The 23,163-nt window shown below is 38.7% G+C and overlaps 2 protein-coding genes across 4 annotated transcripts; both read left to right on the top strand.

Annotated features, from left to right (window-relative positions):
• Window positions 1-378: 378 nt before the first annotated feature.
• LOC131768910 (uncharacterized) lies at window positions 379-3,387 on the top strand. 2 transcript variants are annotated; one of them, XM_059084612.2, is made up of 3 exons: window positions 379-482; window positions 556-606; window positions 763-3,387. In XM_059084612.2, exon 3 carries the CDS (start codon window positions 1,043-1,045, stop codon window positions 2,645-2,647), a length of 1,605 nt encoding a protein of 534 aa, XP_058940595.2. In that variant the 5' UTR covers window positions 379-482; window positions 556-606; window positions 763-1,042; the 3' UTR covers window positions 2,648-3,387. The 2 variants fall into 2 exon arrangements, with proteins under 2 accessions (XP_058940595.2, XP_058940596.2); XM_059084613.2 differs by lacking the exon at window positions 556-606 and having other exon boundaries at window positions 387-482.
• A 2,347-nt stretch (window positions 3,388-5,734) lies between these two features.
• On the top strand, window positions 5,735-23,163 carry LOC131768922 (ATP-dependent RNA helicase DDX55-like). 2 transcript variants are annotated; one of them, XR_010716668.1, is made up of 21 exons: window positions 5,735-5,831; window positions 5,905-5,955; window positions 7,662-7,723; window positions 8,576-8,600; window positions 9,453-9,544; window positions 10,021-10,083; window positions 10,356-10,449; window positions 11,383-11,438; window positions 11,919-11,961; window positions 12,524-12,628; window positions 13,027-13,068; window positions 13,987-14,043; window positions 15,137-15,204; window positions 15,722-15,811; window positions 16,549-16,641; window positions 17,452-17,498; window positions 18,465-18,532; window positions 18,951-19,030; window positions 20,008-20,096; window positions 20,965-21,570; window positions 23,027-23,163. XR_010716668.1 is itself a non-coding variant. In XM_059084625.2 (20 exons), the coding sequence occupies exons 1-20, from the start codon at window positions 5,736-5,738 to the stop codon at window positions 21,414-21,416; spliced, it is 1,773 nt and encodes a 590-aa protein (XP_058940608.2). In that variant the 5' UTR covers window position 5,735; the 3' UTR covers window positions 21,417-21,672. The 2 variants fall into 2 exon arrangements, 1 of the variants encoding a protein (XP_058940608.2); XM_059084625.2 differs by lacking the exon at window positions 23,027-23,163 and having other exon boundaries at window positions 20,965-21,672.

The following is a 23,163-nucleotide window of genomic DNA, read 5'->3' as shown; positions in this document are numbered from 1 at the left end:
TTGAGAGAAATTCAACCAATCAAATCTAGCCGTTCGAAAATTAGGATACCACAAAGTTTCTTGTTAATTTATTAGATCAGCCGCGAAATGATGCTGTTTGTAGGGATTCGAAATGAAAATATTTCATAACGCTAAGACGGTCTTGAGAGTCTGGGGAGAGCATGCATCTATCAAAGATAGCGTGCAGACTGATTGTCTAATACATTTGAAGGATTTGTGTGGGGATGGCAGTATAATTCTGTTTCTTGGAATCACAGGATCACTGGCTTTTAGAACAATCATTGCATATTCCAATCATATTCCCCATGAGATCAGTATATCCACTTGTTGGTCCAGCCGCCATACCATTATATGACTGTTACACCACATGTTGCGTAACTTTCAAGATGGCGACCACGTGTAGCGAATTAGGGCCAAGTTTGTCCAATTCAGCTTTAGATATCATGGACAAGTTTGGCTTCCAAAAGATGACACCAGTACAGGTAGGCAAAGGAATAATGTAGCTATTACCTAACAAAATATGCTTTGGTTTATCACGCTTTCTTTGTTATACAGGCAGCCACAATTCCCCTGTTTATGTAAAACAAAGATGTAGCAGTCGAGGCGGTGAGTTTGAAATTAAATTATTTCTAATTTCCTGAGCACGAAGAGCCCTTTATTTTTTGGATTTATTCAAAATAATTATTCGTATATTAGTATAATAATAATAATGCTCGTTTATGCTAAGTACCGCTAACAGTTTCTGCCTTGGTGCCTTTCTAGATGCCACCGATGCCTTTTCCGATGCCTCCATTGTTTATTACAGCAGAGAAAGATATCAGTACAATCAACATTTTTGAAAAATTGCTTAACGCTTTATTTAGTGAAGTAAACTGTTAACATTTCCACTTTACAACAGGATGTTTTTCTGCAACTACAAATGATTTGTCTCTATATGAGATATTAAAGTTGTTTTCCCGCTGACCACTCGTATTTCGGTCGTTTTGTCTGCGCCCACTCGTCGCCACCCGAAAGATATTGCTCAGACAATTGTGGTTTCACAATGGCAACCTTTCATGTTCAAAACCTAAATGCTTTGCTTGTTAAGTTTGAGGAGCATATCAACTACTATGCAAGTATTCGAAAAACTAGTGCTCCCGATGTGTCAAGAAACGTCCAAAAGATCCTTTCTTGGGAGGAAGGCGAGAGGATAAATGCACAGCAACAGCCCGAAGGGAACAAGATCACTAAAGTTGAGAACGTCATTGAAAAATGTGTTGATTTTCTGGAAAGTCTGAGCAGCGGAAACCCAGCACAGGCCATGAAACAATGTCTCAGCATTGCATCATCTGTGACTGTTTTGGTGGGTGGACCGTACGGAGCTGCTGCCGTAGCCATTTGTAGTATACTTACATCAATTTTCTCTGCCAATTCTCCGAAGGAGCCCGATTTGGTGACCGTGTTTACAGACATAGTTCACGCGGAGCTTCTGAAGTTTAATGGGGAGTTAAAACGGCAGACCTTTGAAGGGCTGAAATCTCGTGTAAAGATCATGAACGCCTATTTGAAAGAACTTCTGGGGCCATCGAATCTCACTGAATTACCCGATAAAGCTCTTTACGAGACAGATTTCCCTCAGTTCATTGGTGAAGTCGCCTACAACTTTCTGAAAGGCCGTGATATGGATAGCAAAGAAGAAGAGGTCAACAACTACCTCACGTCGATGGTTATTTATTGTAACGCGCAAACAGCGCTGTTCCTTTTACTGACAAACATTCTGGCAACTTTTCAATCAACTGGTCGCGAGACAAACATGATCAAGAGGTTAATGGATACCCAAGTTCAGGACGCTCAAGAAAAACTTGGATTCCTCTCGGAAGAGGAATACTTGAGAAGGAGCGCTCTCTTCGCAATCGGTGCACACACTGGTAAATCTATTACTGAAGATGACCTACGTAAAGTGGTAAACATTTGTCACTTTGGCAAGTGCCGTCATCTCCCTGGTTATAATATTATCGAGGGGTTCAGAGAAGGCTTAGGAATGCCAAAAATTCCTGAGACCCTTGTGGAGCTATTTCAAGGTGGTTCAGTACGTGGACCTAAAGGAATAATTCACCGCTACCCTCAACCTCAAACCAAGGGAGATCATCATTACTTCCAACTCATCAATCATTCACACGTACCTGTCCGGGTGGAGTGTGGCATGGCAGGAAACGACGTGAATCGGTTGAGATTCTGTCAAATTGTGCCGCCATACTCCTCCTACGAACGTGTTGCCACTGAATCAATGTGGTGGACTTTTTCCACTGGCGGAGTGTTCACCATGTATTTGAGTGGTGAAATTACATCCTCTGAAACGCGGAACCTCAAGGTTTTCGAGTTTGCGTTGTCCAACCCAGTCGTAGGCCTCTGTGGATCAGCCATTTTAGAGAAAGACCCACAACTTTCTGTCCACACTGGTGAGGATTGTTGGAAACAAATGGGTTGTTATCCCAGTCCGCCTATTTATTTTGAGCACTGTGGCAAATATTATGTGGTTCATGGAGGACATACTTGGTCATTTTTAAGAGGAGGCGTTCTTGATTTTCCTGGCAAGAATGGATGCCGAACATGGCGGTTTGTGATACAAGAATACGACCCTCTCGAAGATCTCGAGGCAGGTCCGTGACTTTTCTTGTAATGAAATGTGTTTGACACTATTACGGTGCTTTAAAAAAGATTTGAAGTAGGTGGCTACCTCGGTAAAGCACCCGCCGGAGAATGAAATGGGAAACAATTTCCCTCTCGTTAGCCCATTAGTTCCATTCAGAACAAACTGGCTTCAAATGAGTTTTCAGTGTTAAACTTCGGTTAATAATCATTAAATATTAGTTTCCTCAATTTGTAACAATTGTTTGACTGATTGTTTTATTTCTGATCAAAATCTTCCAATTTCAGACAAGCAAATCTGCTCCCTGAGTTTTATACATAGGTCCCATGAAAGGACATATGGTCATTGGTTAGATAGATAGATAGCTAGATAGATAGATAGCTTTTATTATTTACTAAGGCAGAATTGCATGATTATTTACAATACGATACTGGCTAAAATTATAAATTATAATTCCAGAGCATATTATTTACAAGAATAATATACAGACCTATTGTCTACACATGGCTGGTAAATATGCCTGGGAGAAACGCTTGGTGCGCATTATTGGGTTAAATAAAATTGACGTTGATCTCTAAGATTATAAGTAATATGGTTCTTCGGTGGTAAAAAATGATGAAGCTTGTGCTCGGTATTGGACACTATTGGTTCGAAAAAATTTATTACATTGCTCGATGATACGTCTATCCTTCTGTGAGTTCAGCTTAAACAATGAAAGGTTGTCGAGATGTGATAGGCCAGGTGAAATTAAAGATAGGGCGCGTTTTTGAAGACGTTCTATGTCGTTGCTTAAATAATCAGGCAGTGCATGATGGTAAAGAGGAGCACAATATTCAAGTACAGGTCTAATACAAGTAAGATAGAAACTGAAAATATCACGAGCCGGAACTTTGGCGCGCTTTTAATACCTATGACACCATATTTTTCATTGCATTTTCTGTTGATAGCTGTATTTAAAATTAGAAATAATCGATCTGAACGTCTAGCGAGTTCTCCTTGAGCATTTTTTTAAGCATTGAAAGCACGATTTGGCGGGTAAAAATTGTCCTCGTCAAGCGCGCGGCCAAAGCGATCATGTTACATAGCTATGACGTAGAAAATTGTGACGTCACGTCGGCAACTATGGTGGAGAAAGGAGAAATCAAGAAGGAAGGACGAACGTATTACCTGGCCGGAGCGCCAAATGATGTTAGCTACAAAAATAATACATATATATCGGGTATTTCTATACACTACTTTCCAAAGAGATGTAGCTGTATGGCCAAAATGGACGCGTTTCGATCGTCGAGATCGAGGAGATTTTCCTCTTCAATGTCGTCGGCCTTATGCTCCGTACCGGCTTCGAAGACGCCTGTTACGGACATATACCACTAGTCAAATCAGGGGAAGATAACCAATGAATTCAGCCTAAAAGGAATGCAGATTAAGGGGCCTGTTTCCACACCGTACACGATTGTTCAACATTCTTTTCGACTGACATTTCGCAAGCGAAGACTGATGGGCTCCTTTTCTTTCCACGTGACCATATTTTCGCTTTTCTCATCGTATGAAAATCCTACCAATGTAGTTTCCATCGTATTTTAATAACAGAAATACATAATTTGTAATGAAGTTCAAGCTCTTTCCTGAGCTGACCGATATCCTGTTGTGTGAACGGTACGAAACCTCTGGCGGATACTGGCATAAACACAAGCTCGAAAGGGCCGTGGATTCTCTGAAAATCCATCCCACGAGCTATCAAATCCCCCCTACCCTCAAGAAACTAAAAGTAGCAACATTAGCAGTGTCATTGTGATAACAGCACTGCAACGAGATAAATAAAGAACCACTAATTTTATTGAATTAGATGGTAGCGAATCTAAGTACGAAATATTAATTTTTAATACTGATGTCAGTTATTTCCTTTGAGCGGAATGGGTCGTATGGCAATGCTGCACTAACACTAAAGAAATTTTGCTTTATTAAAATCCCCATTTGAGATGAATCAGATGACTATAACCTCACCGTTTTCCGTTCGGTTTGACCGGCTCGACGATCGCGACGATAGCCTCTGCCTTTGCAATCTCTGAGGAAAGAGAAACTTGCAGTGAAACTACCCGATGACTTCTCGGTTAAAAATCATCGTGCCTCGTAATGCAGCTGATTCTTTCCCCAAAAGTAAGCTTTTGGTTTATCAAAGGACATTCTCTTCAGCAACGAAACTCTAGAGCACTGACTAAACACATACGCAACAGCTAAAAATTCAGTAACGGGTATTTTATGTTCTAATCGTGACCTGAACACCGCAGGCGAGAAACCGTCTTTGTTAGTCTTCGTCGAAATCTTCGTTTGATGCACGCGGTTCTCCTTCGTAGGGCTGAATCGTACTCGAAACTTCTTTTTGTTCTAATTTTTTGAGTACGATGTATCGCAACTCTCGGTAGAGCTTGCTCGTTACCCGTCCACAGGACACTTTGAAGACAAAGTAAGAGCACTTTAGGGCCCAAAAAAACCGCGTTTTTATTTTTTTGAAATTTTTCTTCTATCGGAATTGGTTTTTACATATGATAAGCTAAATATTTACGCAAAAAATTTTTTCGTGTCATGGGCACTTCAAGCAATATGAGAAAGAACATCCGCTTATTAGCCTTAATAGGGAAATGCGTTGAACAATTATTTCAATGAACAGTCCCTAAAAATCCTGGATTTTCAGTTTAGGGATGGGGCCTCACCTCTGAGTGAAATCCAACCAATCAAATCTAGCCGCTCGAAAATTAGGATACCACAAAGTTTCTTGTTGATTTATCAGCTGCGAAATGATGCTATTAATTTGTGGGGATTCGATATGTAAAATATTTCGTGGCGCTAAGACGGCCCTTAAACTGAGTCTGGGGAGAGCATGCATCTATGAAAGATAGCGTGCGGACTGATTGTCAAATATATGCGAAGGATTTTTGTGGGGATGACGGTATAATTCTGTTTCTTGGAATCACAGGATCACTGGCTTTTAGAACAATCATTGCTTATTCCAATCATATTCCCCACGAGTTTAGTACATCCATGAGTTGGTCCAGCCGTCATAGTACCATTATATGACTGTTACACCACATATTGCGTAACTTTCAAGATGGCGACCACGTGGAGCGAACTAAGGCCAACTTTGTCTAATTCAGTTTTAGATATCATGGACAAGTTTGGCTTCCAAAAGATGACACCAGTACAGGTAGGCAAAGGAATAATGTAGCTATTACCTAACAAAATATGCTTTGGTTTACCACGCTTTCTTTGTTATACAGGCAGCTACAATTCCACTGTTTATGTCAAACAAAGATGTAGCAGTCGAGGCGGTGAGTTTGAAATTAGATTATTTCTAATTGCCTGTGCACGAAAAGCCCTGTATTTTGTTTTATTTATTCAAAATAATTATTCGTATATTAGTATAATAATAATAATGCTCATTTATGCTATGTACTGCAAACAGTTAATGAGCATTATGAATGCTTGAATTTCCTGGAGGTCGCCATTTTGGCTTGTATGACATTACATGGTTGCCACTATCATCATCAGACAGTAGCTCTTTAGTTTGTACAAATCCTTAGGGGATCGTGCAGACACTAGTGGCATCATACAATTTAACATGGCGACAAGCAGAATTCCAATCTTAAAACAGGCCATATCTGTTTCTACCTTGTATTACACTAAGTACTTTCATTCCTATTTATGGCAAATTTTAGCTTCAAAGATCATTTGTTTCATCAGTGGAGGCTTCCTTTCTTTGAGGCTTCCTTTCTTTGATACTTCCAGTGGTAGGCTGGGAAAAGTCTCCTCTTTGAAATAGTCCCATGGATTATATTAAAGTTCAGATGGCAACTATGTGGACAATCAGAAATGGTTTGATGCTATTCTGGTTCAGAGACTCTTTTATAGGCTCATTAATTAGGTGCCCTTTTTTCTGACGAGGTGTAAATAGGCATAAATAGGTGTAAAAAGGTGTGAATAGGTGTCAGGAAGTTCCATGGGTGTTGTCATATGATTTATGTTGAAATGAATCCACAGTGTACATTGTTTACATGGAATAAACTACAAGTATATGCTTGAATTTTCTTGAAAAGAAAAGATGAAACTGGAACTTTGGCTTGTTTGACTCATCCTCTTCCTTATATCTTGGCCTACCCTCAGCTTGATGGTACAACCCATTAACTCACTTGAGTGATGAAGACAGAATTTCTCCTTACAATATAAATACAATATCAAGCAGACAAGTAATGAGAATGAACAAAAACTCCAATTAGGGAATTATTAGTTGATTCAGTATCAAATTCTCAGAGCCAACATTATAAGAATTGTATGGCAAACAGTAGGGAGAATTAATAATGAGATCTTGTGGGTTGAAAGGATTAAAAACACATACTTACAGGATTCCCCTCAGTTCTTCGCTTCAATACAAGAAACCTATAATCTAGCTTTTACCTAGCTTTTTTGGAGGGAAAGGCATTAGATTTTATCCCTAAAGGTGTCAAGATTTATGTAGAGAACACCATCATTGGCAATGACTTTGCTGAAGATATTTTGAACATTTCTGAAAATGCCCTGAAGAGCTGACGTAAACATTGCATTAGAGCTCTTTCACAATGGAAGATTCTTGCTTATTTATAATGATTTTTGTGGACTTTTCTGTTGTTGCATTAATTCAAGTTCATTCAATGATATATATTTTCAGAGTTGTGTGAGTTAATCCTCTGACCGTTAAGAGTAACTAGCATCTCCATTTTCCTCGCAATATCACACCTGAATCAAACACTAAAGAAGCTCTTGCTTGTTAAACAAATTCTCCTTGTCAACACCTTAGGAAATGTATAGAGAACTGTATGGAGAATATGCATAATGATGTTAGGGTAGTGAGGGTTAAGACTATGTTGGCTCAAATCTTTCTGCTAAGCATGAAAAGCTATGCAGCAGATACGAGATCCACATTTTCTGATGCGTTAATTTTATATTACTGATGACAATACTTCTTTTTAACTTGTTGAAACAGTTTATCTCTAATTTTCAGGTTACTGGATCTGGAAAAACCTTGGCCTTTTTGATTCCAATTGTGGAAATGCTCCTGCAAAGGTTATTTGCACTTTTAACCCTTTAGTCCCCAAGAATGACTAGCATCTAAGTTCTCCTTACAATATCACCCCTGAATCAAACATGGAAGTCATAAGAATAGAGTAGATGATCACCAACTAAAGCAGCTCTTGATTGTGAAACAAATTCTCCTTGTCAGCCTCTTTGGAAACATACAGAGAACAGTATGGAGAATATGCATACTGATGTTAGGGTGTAAAGGGTTAAATAGGTGTAATTTTTTCAGATGTTAAATGTAGATTTCTTCTCATCAAGATAATTTGGTTTTTTCAAATGAGTTGATAATTTAAACTGGCCAATGGTAAAGAGTTTCTAAGCTGGTATGTAAACCCCTTTGCCAGTCACTCTGACAAAGAGCTAATGGTCTAACCCTCAGCTTAGAAACTCTTTACAATGGCCAATTCACTTTATCAACTCAGATGATAAAACTAATTACCGGTATCTTGTACTCCCCCACCAATGCAATGCCAGGGTTTATTTTGAACTTTACTCCCTTTATACACTCCCTTCATCAGTTTGAAATTAATAGCGCTAACCACAGACTACCGACTTCATGAAAAAAAATTGCATGGAAAAACCTTTATTATGTACAGTTTATTTTTATTCACATGCAAGGTGGCTCTATGCTATATACCAGTACAGATCTACCAAGAACATGCTTATGGGTCACAGTGTGGTTTTTCAGCTGAAATTTTCAAACCCAGGAAAGGGATTTGCCCTCTTTTCCTCTAAATTTTAAACTCAAGTACCTTGCATGGTGTTGGACCTGACATTTGCTTTATATGCTTGCTATTTATTGTATTTATTCAAATATGTCATATTTTCTTTTCAAAGGGAAGAGAAGCTGAAGAAACATGATGTAAGTTGGTTTAATTTTGTAGAAAAATAACTCAGATCTATGGGTAAATATAACAATTGATGAATACTTTGTAATTTGGTTATGAAACCTTGGTAGGTCAGCTATTTATCCATTGTTTTTTGGGTCAGAATTGGAAGTTAGAGAGTTGGTGTTGGTGGAGGGAGTAAAATTGAGGAACGAGCATAAAATATGCACAACAAGGATGAACAGCAGTTCTACTCTGGGACTGAGAGGCAAGGGGTGGGGAATAGGGATCAAGGGGTGGGGGCCACAACAGGTGGGGGAGTTAGGGGCAGAGAGTAAGGGGTTGAGGGTGGTGATGGGAGAGGGGTATAAGACGAATGAATCAAAAAGCTTTCAGAAACCAACAAGTGTGAATAATGAAAGAATGAGTTATATGATTATTCTTGAAAGTAGGACCAATTTGTAAGTTCTACATATCTGCTTCACATTATCAGGAGTGACTGGAATTTAATTTGTCTTTACAATGTCATCCCTAAATCAAAAATTGATGTTACAAGAATAGAGAAAATGATCACCAACTAAAGTAGCTCTTGATTGTTGAACAAATTCTCCTTGTTAGCACTTTAGGATATGTATAGAGAACTGTATGGAGAATATGCACATTGATGTGAGGGTGTAGAGGGTTAAATAAGTCTAAGGAGCAGTCAAAGATGGTTCGCACAGGGTCAGGGTATTTTCTGCCCTGGTCATCAGGGGAGTTTGTTTTTAATTAGTCATATTGCAATCATCTTGTGATGAAAATGTTTAAATGTAGTTGATGAATAAGCTTGGCAGTCTTGTTTGCTATTGCATTTCACTCTCAACTAAAATTCTCCCCTCTTGATTCAGGTTGGTGCCATCATTATCACTCCAACAAGAGAACTTGCAAAACAGATTGACGAAGTCCTAAGAACATTTACAAAGGATCTCATCCAGCTAAAGTGAGGCTGTGTTTGTTGGAAATTTACTGTGTAGTGGAGAAATTCAATCCATCTGGCACACACCTCACTGCATTTCTTTTTCACCACCACTTTATCTGCCCACCTAGCCATGGACACTAACATATTGGCCATGTTTTGGAAACCAATATGGCCATGTTGTGAAAACAATCAATTTGGGGGGCTAAAGGAAGACAATTTTATGATGCTACTCTTGTATACTTTAATTTAGCATCCTCATGGCCTTCATAAGCAATATGCTCTACAATGATAACCTCAATTTTTTTTTAAACAGGAATCTCTAACTCCAAGTAGTTGGTATATGGAGATTTTTTTTTGTCTTAATATGCCACTTATTATTATTACTCTGCTGATTTATTTCTTTACTCTTCATTAAAGAATAGCAAAATTACCTGTCTTTTTCAACTGCAAAACCACCTTAGTTTTGGAAACATTATTTCTGAATGCTTGTTTTATAGGCAGCTACTTCTGATAGGGGGAGTGGACCCTGTGGAAAATATGCAGAGATTCAAATCAGATGGGTGAGAACAAAGTGAATTGAATGATGTTTTGATCTAAACTGCATAATTGTCTATAGATATTTAAGTGGAAAACAGAGAATCACAAGTTTTGTTCCCTTTCAATCAAGAAAGCTTTTTTAGATTTAAGGCAGTGATTTGAAAAAGTTATAAGTTTATGGCATATGTGTATGGATCAAACAAGCCATTAACTACAAACTACATGTGCAGGTGCCACAACCTGAACTTTTCTTTTCAATCTGAGCCAATGTTTATTTGTTTTTCCCCTTTTTTAGAGGTCACATTATTATTGGCACACCAGGGAGATTAGAGGATTTAATGACAAGAAAGCAAGAGGGGATAGATCTGGCTGCTCATGTTCGATCTCTGGTCTGTACCAAACTGAAATTTTTCATGCTGAGTTAGAATTTATGGTGTTGAATCTTCAATTTAAAATGTGGATTTCTTTTCACATACAGAAATGCATGTTATGCATTCATTGTTTTAAATTTTCATGAAACAATATTCTAGTTAAGTTTCTACCATGCCCTATTAATAATACTTGCTTCAACTGTATGGACATAGTTACCATATCATTGACCTTGGAGTGTGATGTCTGAGGTCTCTGATGTGTCAAAAGATCTTGTTTTATTGCTTGCATAACCATGACATCTGCAAATATTTAAGTTTAAGTCTCTCTAGTAGCTGATCAACTACAAGAACAGTAGTCATTAACGAATACTGTAACATGAATGAATATGATTCAGTCATATGTTGTGGAGCAATTTTCAGTTGATTGTCAGGAGTTAGTTACTTTCAATTGGTTTTGGCGATATTGGTCAAGAAAAATGTGTACTGCCTGTTCAACCAATCAAATGCATTTACCAACTTTGAAATAGGTACTAGCATTTTTCCACAAGTAACCCAGTAAACCCTCTTATCAGAATGCATTGTCTCCATACTGTTCTGTATACATTTCCTAAGGTGCTGACAAGGACAATTTGTCTAACAGTCAGAGCTTCTTTAGTTGGTGATCATTTGCTTTACTCTCATGACCTTAATGTTTGATTCAGGGGTGATATTGTAAGGAGAAATTAGATGTTAGTCACTCTTAGGGGTCGAATATGAAATAACCCTGAGTTCTCATTGGTTTCCCATGATGATATTTTCCTTTGTTTTGATTGGTTATTGTGATTACTCTGGTCTGGGCTATACAACACTATTGAAAGGCAGCTCTCAATATGAAAGGACGGGATTAGATAGGATTAAATGAACATTCACGAGACCACTATTAATCATAATTCCTTTATTTTGGTTATTTAGGAAGTTCTTGTCTTAGATGAAGCTGACAGATTGTTGGACTTGGGTTTTGAAGCTAGGTAAATTTTTAAAACTTATTTTTTTTTAGTTGAAGTCTTGATTAACATATTTCAACTACATCAACAATAGCTACCCCATGCTTTTCCCTCAGTCTGGTACTAAAAGCTCAAATAGTGGGAGACCAAGATAAAAAGAAAGCCATTCTAAAAAGGCATTTGAGAAGGTGCATGGTTAAAAAAAAGCCTATGTGTGACTTCGGATAGACTTTTATAGACTTTTGAATCTCTTTCCAAATTTTCCCATCTTTCCTTGTGGAACACTTAGTAGAATTTAATGTTGCAAAAAAATTCACCTTAAACTTACTGCACATCCCTATATTTACTGAAAGATTTGGTGCCTCCTGTCTGTCAACAACAGAAATGATGTAAAATAAAATTAACCATAGAATAATGCTTCATTTCATTTTGAACTCTTAAAGAAGGTGCAGTGTTTTTTGACAATCTCATTTGAGTTTGACTGCTTTTTTATTGTGATTCCAGCTTAAATACTATTCTGGGTTTTCTCCCAAAGCAAAGAAGAACAGTAAGTCACTCCTAACTTTAGAAATTTCAATAGTTAGTTTTTGTTAGGTCACAGAGTTGATTTTATTTGTTTTGTCATTATTTTTAACAGAACCAACTTAAATAATTTTATTTTAGTATCATCAAATTAATCATTGAAGCTGACAGAGTTTTGGATTAAACTTACCATTGTGATAATTATTCACTTATAAGCTAAGCAATTTTTTTTTGGGACATTAAACTCAGTTTTAGAAAAAAAAATTTCCTTTTTCAAAGATAGGGCTCCAGCCTAGAGCCAAGAGTTTTGAATGTTTCTCTAAAAACATCATTTAGAAAATTGAAAATCATCACAGACACTCCTTACTCTGCCCATAGCCAAGTGAGTTTTATGAAAACAATAACTCACAAGAAAACAAGAATAAACAACCTCATGAAAATGCTTGTAAATTATTTAGTGCTGGATTGGAAGCAAGTTACTTTAATTATTGGCTGATCTTAAGGCCTTAATAAACATAGAGTTGCAATCTTGTTTGCCTTAGACAGTTTGTTTAAAAAGTATTTGTGTATCTGTTTTTTCTACCTAGGGCCTGTTTTCTGCAACTCAGACAGATGAAGTTGAGGCTCTAGTGAGAGCCGGCTTGAGAAATCCTGTTAGAGTAACAGTTAGAGAGAAATACTCCAAGTGTAAGGTAAAGTTTAATTCAATAGAACAATGGTAGTAATTGCTCAGTTAGGCTTGGTCAACTACATGACAAACAGTTTTAATGGCCAAGGGAGTTGGTTCTTTGTATACAAATATATTTAGTATCATACTAAATAAGTAAAAAAATAAGTAACATGGCATTATTTATTTGTTTATTGGAAGGTTATAATTTTTTTTTTCTATCTGATGGGCCAACTTTTAGTGTTGCCATTACAGCTCATTACCCGTATAAAATAATTTTGCACTGACTGATTGTCAGGCTGCAATTCTCAGAGACTTAGAGATTTAAGTTTGTTTGCACTATGATATTACTGCATTACTCCAACTACTGTGAGTTACACAATCAATAAAATCTTTTGTTTCTCTTTGTGCATGTACTTGTAGTCAGAACAGAGGACACCATCCACACTAAAGAATTTTTACACAGTAAGCAGTTGAATTTTCTTTTTTGCTCAATGTGTAACAACATTTTTAAGCCATGCTTCATTAATCTGACCACAGACACTCAGCAATCATAGCTTCACTTATGATACTTGTATTTGAGTGTTAATCAATGTACCAATATATCTGAAAGGCAGAACTGCATTACTTGAGGAATGTTGCATACCAGGTTTCCTCAAATAACTGCCCATTTCTAATAATTGCCCTCCCCCAAATAAGGGCCCACCCTTTAGGCCACAAAATATCAAACAAGGACCCCCTTGAATAAAGACTGAATTGGACTCCACTCAGTCCTATTACCATAATTTATTGTACTTGTTTGGTATGTGTATGCATCATATCAGGGGTTCTGGTTGTACCATGGTTCATTTGAGTGGAAATACCCTTTACTCCTTTCATGACTGGGAACACTGTTTAATTCTTAATTTCAAGCTTTCTGTGTTTTTTTTTGTGGTTCAACCTCTGTTCAATTGATCTTAGAGTAAAGTTTCACTCTGTAACTAAATGATGATATCATGTCATTTCAGATCAGTGACTTGATATTGTAGTATACCAAAATGTATGTCAGACTTCTGATTGGCTTATCGCAAATTTGGGTATTATGACTGAATATAACACTAAACAATCTCAATAAATTACAAATAAATCTATGGGCTCTCAAAGGCAGGCTTACTAAAGACAGGAGTGAAAGGTTTAGGCAAACATTTACACCCAGTATCTCATTAATAATTTTCCTCTGTTTAGTAATTTTCCTCTCTGTGTACCATACATTTCTTAAGATGTTACTTTGGAGAATTTGGTATTGGATCAACTAACAATATTTGCAGTGGTTTTGATGAGGGGTAATTTTGAGTTTCAAGGTTTTAAAGTAAATTTGAGTGAGTTAAAATCCTTTATTTGTAGACATGTGAAAGTCAAGGAAAGTTCTCAAGATTAGTGTCCTTCCTCAAGGCAAGGAAGGTATGTGATGTGTTTAGTAAGAAGAGGTAAATTCAGCAATTGAGCCAAGTTACCCATCTGGTCTGAGTTTATTCTAGTTTCTGTGGCATGAAAGGACTTGGTTGATGTCAGTATCTGAACAACTGTGTACTTACCCTTCCCCTGACCCAACAACAGTTTACTGATAACAAGTTGTGGTTAATGTTGGATTAGGGGAGGGGTAGGTGAGCAGTTGCTCAGATACTGACATTGATCCAAAGAACTAGGAGTGTTGCTTCATCCCTTGCATGGGATGCTGGTACATTGCAGGTTAACCACCACCCACTCCCCTCCCTTCCCTCAAGATTTCGCGAGATTCTTGTGACAGTTTTTGGGTACTCTTTGGTGGAGAAAGGCCCTTTGAGTGTAAAGTGCCTTGCTTAAGAACACCAAGAAAAGTTTCCATTGCAGCCTATAATTATGTGGTATTTGCTCACAAGAAGTTGAAATGACGAAAAAGGAATTTGAGAGGAAAATGGAATCATTTTGGAACAGTAGTCACCCACAAGAGGAACTTGAAATGGAAGATTCTACTGAACCTGTTATAAGTATTCTACTCCCAAAATGATTACCTAGTCTACTAGTTGAAGAATGGCACTGAGAGAGTAAAGTGCCTTGTCCCAGAACATAACACAGTGACTTGGCCAGGTCTTGTGCCTTCACCTCTACACTGGGGGGGCCTATTTTTGTTAACCTCTAGGCCACTGTTTGTACCATGATGCACATAAGTTGTGCATATATTTCTGTCATTATATTCACTCTGTGATAAATGTTGTTGTATTTGATACAGAGGATAAAACATACTTTAGTTGAACCTGGATTTAAATTTTTTAACTCAATTTTAAGATTGGATATTCAGTTGACTTTTTCGATGGAATATTTAAGAATCAGAGTCAGTTTTAAAATACAATGAGAGCTCAAGGCAGCAATGGCCTGCTGATAGACTTCATGTACTTTAACTCTTTGATCCTCTTATTTCTCCTCATAATATCATCCCTGAATCAAATATTAGGGTCACAAGAATAAAGGAAACCCGAAGGTTATGTATCACATTCTATAAATTTTTGTCTTACAGACCTGCAAGAACATGGTATTTTTCAGCACATGTGCTTGTGTTAACTATTTTTCAAAGGCTCTTGAAAGGTAAGCATTGTGCAGTGCAGTATACAAAGAAAACCATTTTACTTCCTAAAGTGATCTTGAAGTAATTTCTCCTTTCGATATAAACACCTTGCCCAGCAGACAGGTCATGGGAATGAAGAAATATACCAACTAGAGGATATCATTTGAGTTTAAGAAAGTCTACAACAAATTTTGAGTACCGAATATAGCCATTGCGCAACGAAAACATATTTGCACATTTACTGAAGCTCATTTTGTGAGCTTGGGCTACCTGTGGTCACTCTTGTTTTCCCGCACTTTAAGCAGTCTGGTTACTTTTACTGTAAATTCTCATTGGCTCGTTAGGATATTTTTGTTTCCTCTGATTTGCTGTTGTGAATACTTTGGTTTTGGTTTCTTTGTCCCATTCAGGTTCCTTTTTACCTAAGGAACCTCAATGGGACAAGAGGTGTTTTCTTAACAAACCAAACCTGGTTTTTTTTTTTTGGTTTTTTTGTCAGTCCGTTATCGTTGAAGCACTCTGATAAACTGATTTCAGGTTTCTTTCGAATGTGAAAGTGCTGTCTATCCATGGAAAAATGAAGTCAAAACGGCATAAAGTATTTGATAGCTTCAGAAAACTTAAAAGGTACGTCTACCTGTCAAGTTCTTCTACAGAATCGTCGTTACGGATTAAAGCAATACTCGAATTAGTCAGTGTTTACCTTGCCATATCTTTACAAAAGGTGGGGGGAAGGGGGGGGGGGAGGGGATTAAAGTATACCCGGCCGTTGAGCAAGCCCACCCCTCTCCTCCCGCGCCAAGATGCAGTTGAGGGTTGGCATTTGTCACGAGGATTCTAACTCCAGATCCTCGGATTTCGAGCTCTTCCTTCGAGGAACGAACCCAACTTCGTCATCTTTCTTGATTTAGAGACCCACACTGCGCTTTCTTAATTTCTGATCAAGCACGACTCTTGTCACAAGTAAACCTACTACACGACCGTGCTCACCAACCATTGTTCTTTAGCTGACTGACACAGAATCAAACTGCGAACGTGTTAGTCCAGCCGTTCCTATTAGCGCTGCAGCACATACATTTGTTCGCTCACGAAAAATTTTGAGGTTTTGAGCAAAGTAAGCTAGCTGGTGAGTGGTCTGCGAGGCGTCTGTTTCATTATTAGTGTCAGACCCCTCACAAATGTCTCGCCAGCCCGCTTTGCTTAAGACCTCAAAATTTGCCTTCAGCGTAGAAACGCTTGGGCCGCGGCGCCAATAATGAGGGCCTGCCCGGAAACCTGTAGATCCAGAGGTTTGATTCCTCTTTAGAACCTCTTCCACGCTTTTACCAACCATAATTGCGCATTTTTGTTCCTTTTGTGTCAAGTGGTGTTCTGATCTGCACTGACGTCATGGCCCGAGGAGTGGACATTCCAGAGGTGGACTGGGTCATACAGTTTGATCCTCCCAGTAGTGCAAGGTATGTTAGCCGATAGGAGACGTATACTCTCAAAACTGCTACGGTTTTTATTTCCGACAAAAAAGGGTTTTCAAATACTTGTTAAAAGTAGTGTGTGGTTGGTGTGACGCGGCGTTCCGTCTCGGCTAAGATATTCATCAGAAACCCTTCCGAATTTTTAAGCATATTCGTTAACCTTCGAGTTTTTGAGCCTGATGCTCAACGAGGAGTAAAATTCGTAAAGTGTGTAATATGCCACTCACCGCGGCACAACTATCCAGCAGAGGTGGGCAGTCTTTCAGCAATACAAGGCGTTAAAAGCGCAAGTTCAGTCAAGATCTTTTCAAGCCGGCACAAGTGATTTTCGAAGTGATCATGTACTGATGATATACAGTTATATTTAGGAAATACTAGTGATATAGGAAATCAAACTATTTGTAGAACGGTTGTAGCTTGTTTGTGTTGGAAAGATGCAGTTCAGCTGACTGTGTTTCTGGGCGAATCGGTTTGATTGGGGCGAAACGACTGGCTACTAATGCATTGATCACTCGCACATAAAGCGCGGCTTGTTGAAATGTTATTAAAAAACAAACAAACAAACACAAGATAACGAAAGTTCTCCATTTTTTTTTTTATCAAAAAAGGCGAATTAAGGTTCAGTGATGTTGGCTAACCAAATAAAGCCCCTCGTGAAATGTAAAACCGCCATGGCGATAAACCCGATTGCCATGCCAACATCGTTGTCTTCGCTTGTAAAAGAAGAAAGAAAGAAGTCCTGGTATTCTATTGTGATTTATATAATTATTGATATCTTATTCTTTCTCCTCGCAGTGCTTTCGTTCACCGCTGTGGAAGGACGGCACGAATTGGAAATCAGGGTTAGTTACGTGTAGCCTTAAAGAAAAATTTCTCAGTTATGAGTGTTTGATGAAGGTTTACTCGCTGGAGAGGATGAGAAATATGGGATAAAAGACAGGATCTACGCCTATGCGAGGCTCTCGGGGAAAACGCGGGAAACCATCTTGGATGTGGTTTGGTTTTGGTTTTGGTTCTGATTTGTTGTGAGTTTTGCGAGAGTTTATTTGAATCAAGACAGAATGTGACAAGCGAAACAATTGATGCTGACATTGACCCCAATGAATCACGGACATTATCCGCGCTACTGCACACCTACCCCTCCTTTAGCCCAACAACAGTCAGCTGATAACAAGTTAGGGTTAATCTTGGGTTAAGGAAGGGGTAGGTGTGCAGTTGGTCAGACACTGACATTGATCCAAACAAGGTCAATGTCACAATTAACCCTTTCACTCCCACGAGTGACCAGGAAATAATTTCTCCTAATATAATCAATACAATATCAAGCAGAGGTATGATGAGAATAATGAAAAATACTATTTAGGGGATTGTTGGTTGATCGTGTTCATAACTGCGAAGATCGCTTTCATATTCACGCCTTTATCCGCAGTGCACATACAGTTATTTCAATTTACGTTGTCGGATCAAAGCTTCAAGGGTACGGGACAAGACCGAAAGGCGGTATGGGTAGATTAGAATTAATTTTAGGCTTTCGGGGTTGTCGGCGCGAGATGGACATGGAGGCTGAAAATACAATTAGTATTGCCTTGCGTGTCTTAACAAAGAGTAACAAGAACAGATATGACTCCTAAGATCCCATATTCCCCTTCGGTCTTGTCTTGTAGGCTTGAGGCTTTGATCCGACAACGTAAATTGAAATAGCTGTATATGATTTTCATATATTCATAGTCATTTATGTAACCTATGTTACCTTTACTTTGATCTCCTAATCGTTTTTTCTTCTTCTATTGTATCCTGTTACTTTGTAGGGAATGCTTTGTTGTTTTTGCTTCCTGCTGAAGAATCTTACGTGGAATTTATATCCATCAACCAAAAGGTAGGTTAACTCTTCAATCATTAAAGAGTGACTGGCGTCTAATTTCTCCCACAGTTTCAACCTTGAATCAATTGTAACGGTTATGAGAATAAATAAAATGATCACCGATTGAAGAAGCTCATGATTTTCCATCAAATTCTCCTTGTCAGTACCACAGGAAATGAAGAGAGAACGGAATGGGAGAATATACAGATTGATGTTAAGGTGTGAAGGGTTAACTGTGGATTATCCCACCTAGTGTGATCGTTAGGATGACCGTAACCTTGACCGTCATTTCTGGCCGCACGTTTGGCGACCTGAACAAAAGTGCTCTTGTGGTCAACATCGCACAGGGGTAGGACGGGGCTAAATGATCAGAGAGATGAAGTTTCTCACCCTTCTGATTGATGCACCACTGTATTTTCTGTCCTTAATACAGGTCCCTCTTCAATCTTTCGAAATAGAAGGAGAAGTGACAGACGTTACGCCCAAGCTAAGACAGATGGCTATGAAAGACAGGTACTGTATACAGAAAAAATGTTTTGCTAAGTTCCCGTAGAAAGTTACTTTATTTACAGGGAACGTAACCTCTTTTGTAAGTGCCATAACCCTTTAACCACTGAGGATGACTGGCTTTTAATTTCTCCTTGCAATGTCACCCTTGGATCTAATGTAAAGGTCAGGAGATTATGGGAAATTATCACCAATTTACGAAACTCCCAAATGTCCAACAAATTCTTCTTGTCAGTGCCATAGTTTTTGTAAAGAGAAAAGTGAAGAGTATATGAACATTAATGTTACGGTCTAAAGGGTTAAAACTGAAAGTGGCCGCAATATAGAACTTTGCAGATGTGTCTTTATAGTGCTGGTAAATAACAGAACCCTTTTAAAAAAAGCACTTATCTTACCAGTTAGTTCCCACTAATGGGGAGCGCTCCTTCGCCCACGTGACCGAACAATTCTTGACGCAGCTATCCCTTTGTGCGCACTTTACATTAAACTGTGCATTTACAACCCTTTTTCCTTTAAGTTTCCCTTCCTTGCTCTTCTCTTCCCCCCCCCCCCCCCCGCCGTTAGACCACCCCGTCTCTTTGTTTCCCCGAATTTTCTAGTCTCAAAAAATCCGAGATGACGAACACACACCTCGTAAGCTCACTGTAGCGGTTGCTCGTCATGAACATGTCTTACCCGTCGGTTATGCGTCTACTAACCTTCGGGGGGGGGACGTTTTATAGTATTCCTTTCTTAGATATTTTACTACGAAAGAGGTTCAGCACGACGCTTAACTTACGGAAAACGACTAAAATCGAGTTCTCGCCGTCTGCTTTCAGCCCTTTTTTTTAATTTGGGGATAAATAAATGAGCAACTTTACCTAACGAGGGTAAATACTAAGTCATAGACTTACAAGCCCCATGGCCCTCCTTCCTATTTTTGAAGTCTGTCATCCTTTCAGTAATTTTACCTATGTCTTTTTTTTTTTCGAATTTCTTTTTAGGGATGTGTACGAAAAGGGGATGAAGGCTTTTGTGTCATTCGTACAGTTCTACAGAAAGCACGAGTGTAGTTTAATTTTTAGATCAAATGGTAAGGAAAATATCTTTAATTTACAATGGGAATCAAATATCCAGCATAGAAAAGTGTTCTCATTTGCTCCTTGTGATATTTTGTTTTGTTATGATTGGCTGTTGCGATTGCTTTAGTTTTAATTTTAAAACCGAATGAGCAATTCACTGATCAACGAAACGAACGAACGAACGATCATTTTGACAAGATTTGTTTTGATTTCCAAACGAGTCATTTTCAGTGAACCCAAGCTAAACTCCTGCTTTGGCTGTTGTTTTCTATTTGTGCAAAACGCTAGCATAGGAAGCAATTGAGGGTAGAAAGCTGGCAATCACTATCTGATTCGGTTTTGCTTTGGTCTTGTAACAAGGGTCAACTTCTCAAGCATCAAATGCAAATCACACTACCAGTGGTCATTAGCTTGCGTCGCATACAGTCCACTCTACCGTGGCTTTGACCAGTCAAGGGTGGATCCGGAATTTGGATATAAATTAAGAGGTGTTCAAACTTTTACAAAACAAATCGGCAAATCTCTCGACTGACCCACTTCCCCCCCCCCCCTCCCCCCATCCCCCCTACTTGCGGTTACTCGACATATGTCATCAGTTTAGCCTTTCGCCGTATATATTAATCCTACACGTACTAAAGGGGAAATAGTCAGTTAATTGAAGAGTAAAATGCGATCCTGTCGTTACAAGAATTTTTGTGTCAGACTGGTTGTAAAAAACCCACGTGTTTGTTAAGGGTAGGTTTGAAACCCCTGCCTTCGGTTCTCCCTTAAAAACCATGTGAGACCCCCGAAAAAACTTCGCCGCGCCTCCCCTCCCCCCAGGTGCTAACTATTGGCTGCTCCTCGATTAACGTTTTCTTGAATTTTTTTGGCCCACAGACCTGGAGCTCGGAAAACTCGCAACGGGATTTGGCCTCCTAAAGTTGCCCATCATGCCAGAGCTTAAGGATAAGAGTGTGGATTTTGAGCCAGTGGATGTAGATGTTGATAAACTTTATTACAAGGACAAAAACAGAGAAAAGCAGAGAAAAAGAATGCTGCAGGAATCGAGCGAGAATGGTTTTTATCCAACGGACTCGAAGAAAAAGAAATTCCGTAAGGAGACCGTCCCGTGGTCCAAGAACAAAGAGAGAAAAGTCAAAAGAGAGAAGCGGAAAGCACGTAGAGAATTTTTTAAAACGCAGCGCCAAAAACATCAGTTTGATGAAGATGAACTTGAGGATCTTGCGCGTGATGCGCGCTTGGTGAAAAAACTTAAGGCGGGAAAGATCAGTGAAAAACAGGTGGATACGCAATTAGGAAATGACGAAGAAATCACTCCCAATTTGTAAGAACTGGCTTGCCGAACCGTCTTGTTTGTAAATTGAAGGGTGTTCCAAGAATTCACGATACTTCCCTTAGAAGTCTGGCCTAATTGCGAGGATGACAAATTAGTGAGGGGGGGACCCCTCTCTCCTCTTTCCTCACTAGATTGTGATAAAGGGGGTAAGTTTCTAAAGAAACTGTGGTGCTGCGTCAGAGGGGGGGTATAACAAAATAATTCGGTTTTATAAACATAGTTGATAATGTAAATTGGCTACCGTGAAGTGTTTCAAAGCTGACGTTTCGAGCGTCAGCCCTTCGTCATTCGCTCTGACGAAGGGCTAACGCTCGAAACATCAGCTTTGAAACACTTCACGGTGGCCAATTTACATTATCAACCGCGTCGATAAAACGTTATTATCTTGTTTACTCGATTTTTCCTGTTTAATGTGGTGGCTTCAACAAACGCTCGTAAGATGTAGCGTTCGCTCGTTTAACCCTTTAAATCCCAAGGTCTGATTGTTAATTCTCCTCTCTAGTTCCCACAAATTTCCTTGTAAATTAGTTACAAGAATTTGGTGTTAGATCAAGATGACAACTTCTACCTGATAAGTCTGAGTATTCTCATCACCCTTTAGCTGGATAATGTATGGATATTACGGGGGAAAGTTACGTGTTAATCACTTCTTGGAGTTAAAGGGTTGAAATACGCCTGATTTGTAAAATTATTTCTCGTCCTCTGAGTTAAAAGTTTTCTGCTTTTGGAATCCTAAGGGAACTAGTCGTGGGGTGCGACAATGTCTTGTGTGCCCAATATTGCATACGATAGTTTAGAACTGTTATTTGTAAATAGAACTAGTTCTTTCAGTTCTTCCAAACCTGATAAGTAAATACTATCCTTCAGTGATATGCTGCTTTTGATATTATTAGATTAAAATCAGTGCTTGAATTAATTCCAACCGTCTCCGTGTTCTCAGCCTGATAAATAGATCTACCTACGACGGCGCGAGGCTTGGGAAACAGGATACGCGCAAAGTTTAAAACGCATCTGGGAGGGGAAAAAAAACCGGGAAGAAAGCTTCAAAGTGCCCCTGTGATTTTTTATCTGCGAATCGTGGATAAAGTATTGAAACAATCGAGGAAAGAATATAGAATATCAGGCATTTTCAACATCATAGGCACCTCACCTCACCCTGATTCTGTGTTGATATGAATCATGGAAGGCATTCTGTAGTTTCAAACTAGATATGACAGGGTGGGAAAGTTTAAAAGCTCCCTAATCAATATAGCATACAGTGTTTAGTCTCTTTTTTTAGGTGTTTTTTTGTGTTATGTTTTATTTGAAAAAAACGACAACACCAATAACAGCGAAACATTTTTGGAGGTCAGGAGCCCATTATTACGTGTATTTATGTCATCAACTGGTGAAAAGAACTTGACGAGAGGCTCGCAAACTATTTCAAAAATAGATAAAACAGCAACGAGAGGATGTATGCAATCGGATTTCTATGGTAAGCTTGCATTAAGCAGGCCTTCTCTTTTCGGGGGTATGCGCACATTAAGCAGGGCATCATTTGGTGCCTGTTCATAGGCTAGCAAAATTGATGTTTCTCTTTTTGTTATATTTAACTTTTTTCAGGTTGAAGGACTTGACGAAACTAGAGACACGATATACAATTTTATATGAATCAATGACGGAAGTACCGACCGCTGACTAAAAACTTCGATACTTTATTCGATTTGGTTGCCCCGACTACACGTAACGTCATAGGTCAT

The sequence above is a fragment of the Pocillopora verrucosa genome, chromosome 2 (assembly GCF_036669915.1).
Source record: "Pocillopora verrucosa isolate sample1 chromosome 2, ASM3666991v2, whole genome shotgun sequence".
NCBI lineage: Eukaryota > Metazoa > Cnidaria > Anthozoa > Scleractinia > Pocilloporidae > Pocillopora > Pocillopora verrucosa.
Note: the sequence above shows the minus strand (reverse complement) of the source record. Positions and strands in the feature narration are given on the sequence as shown.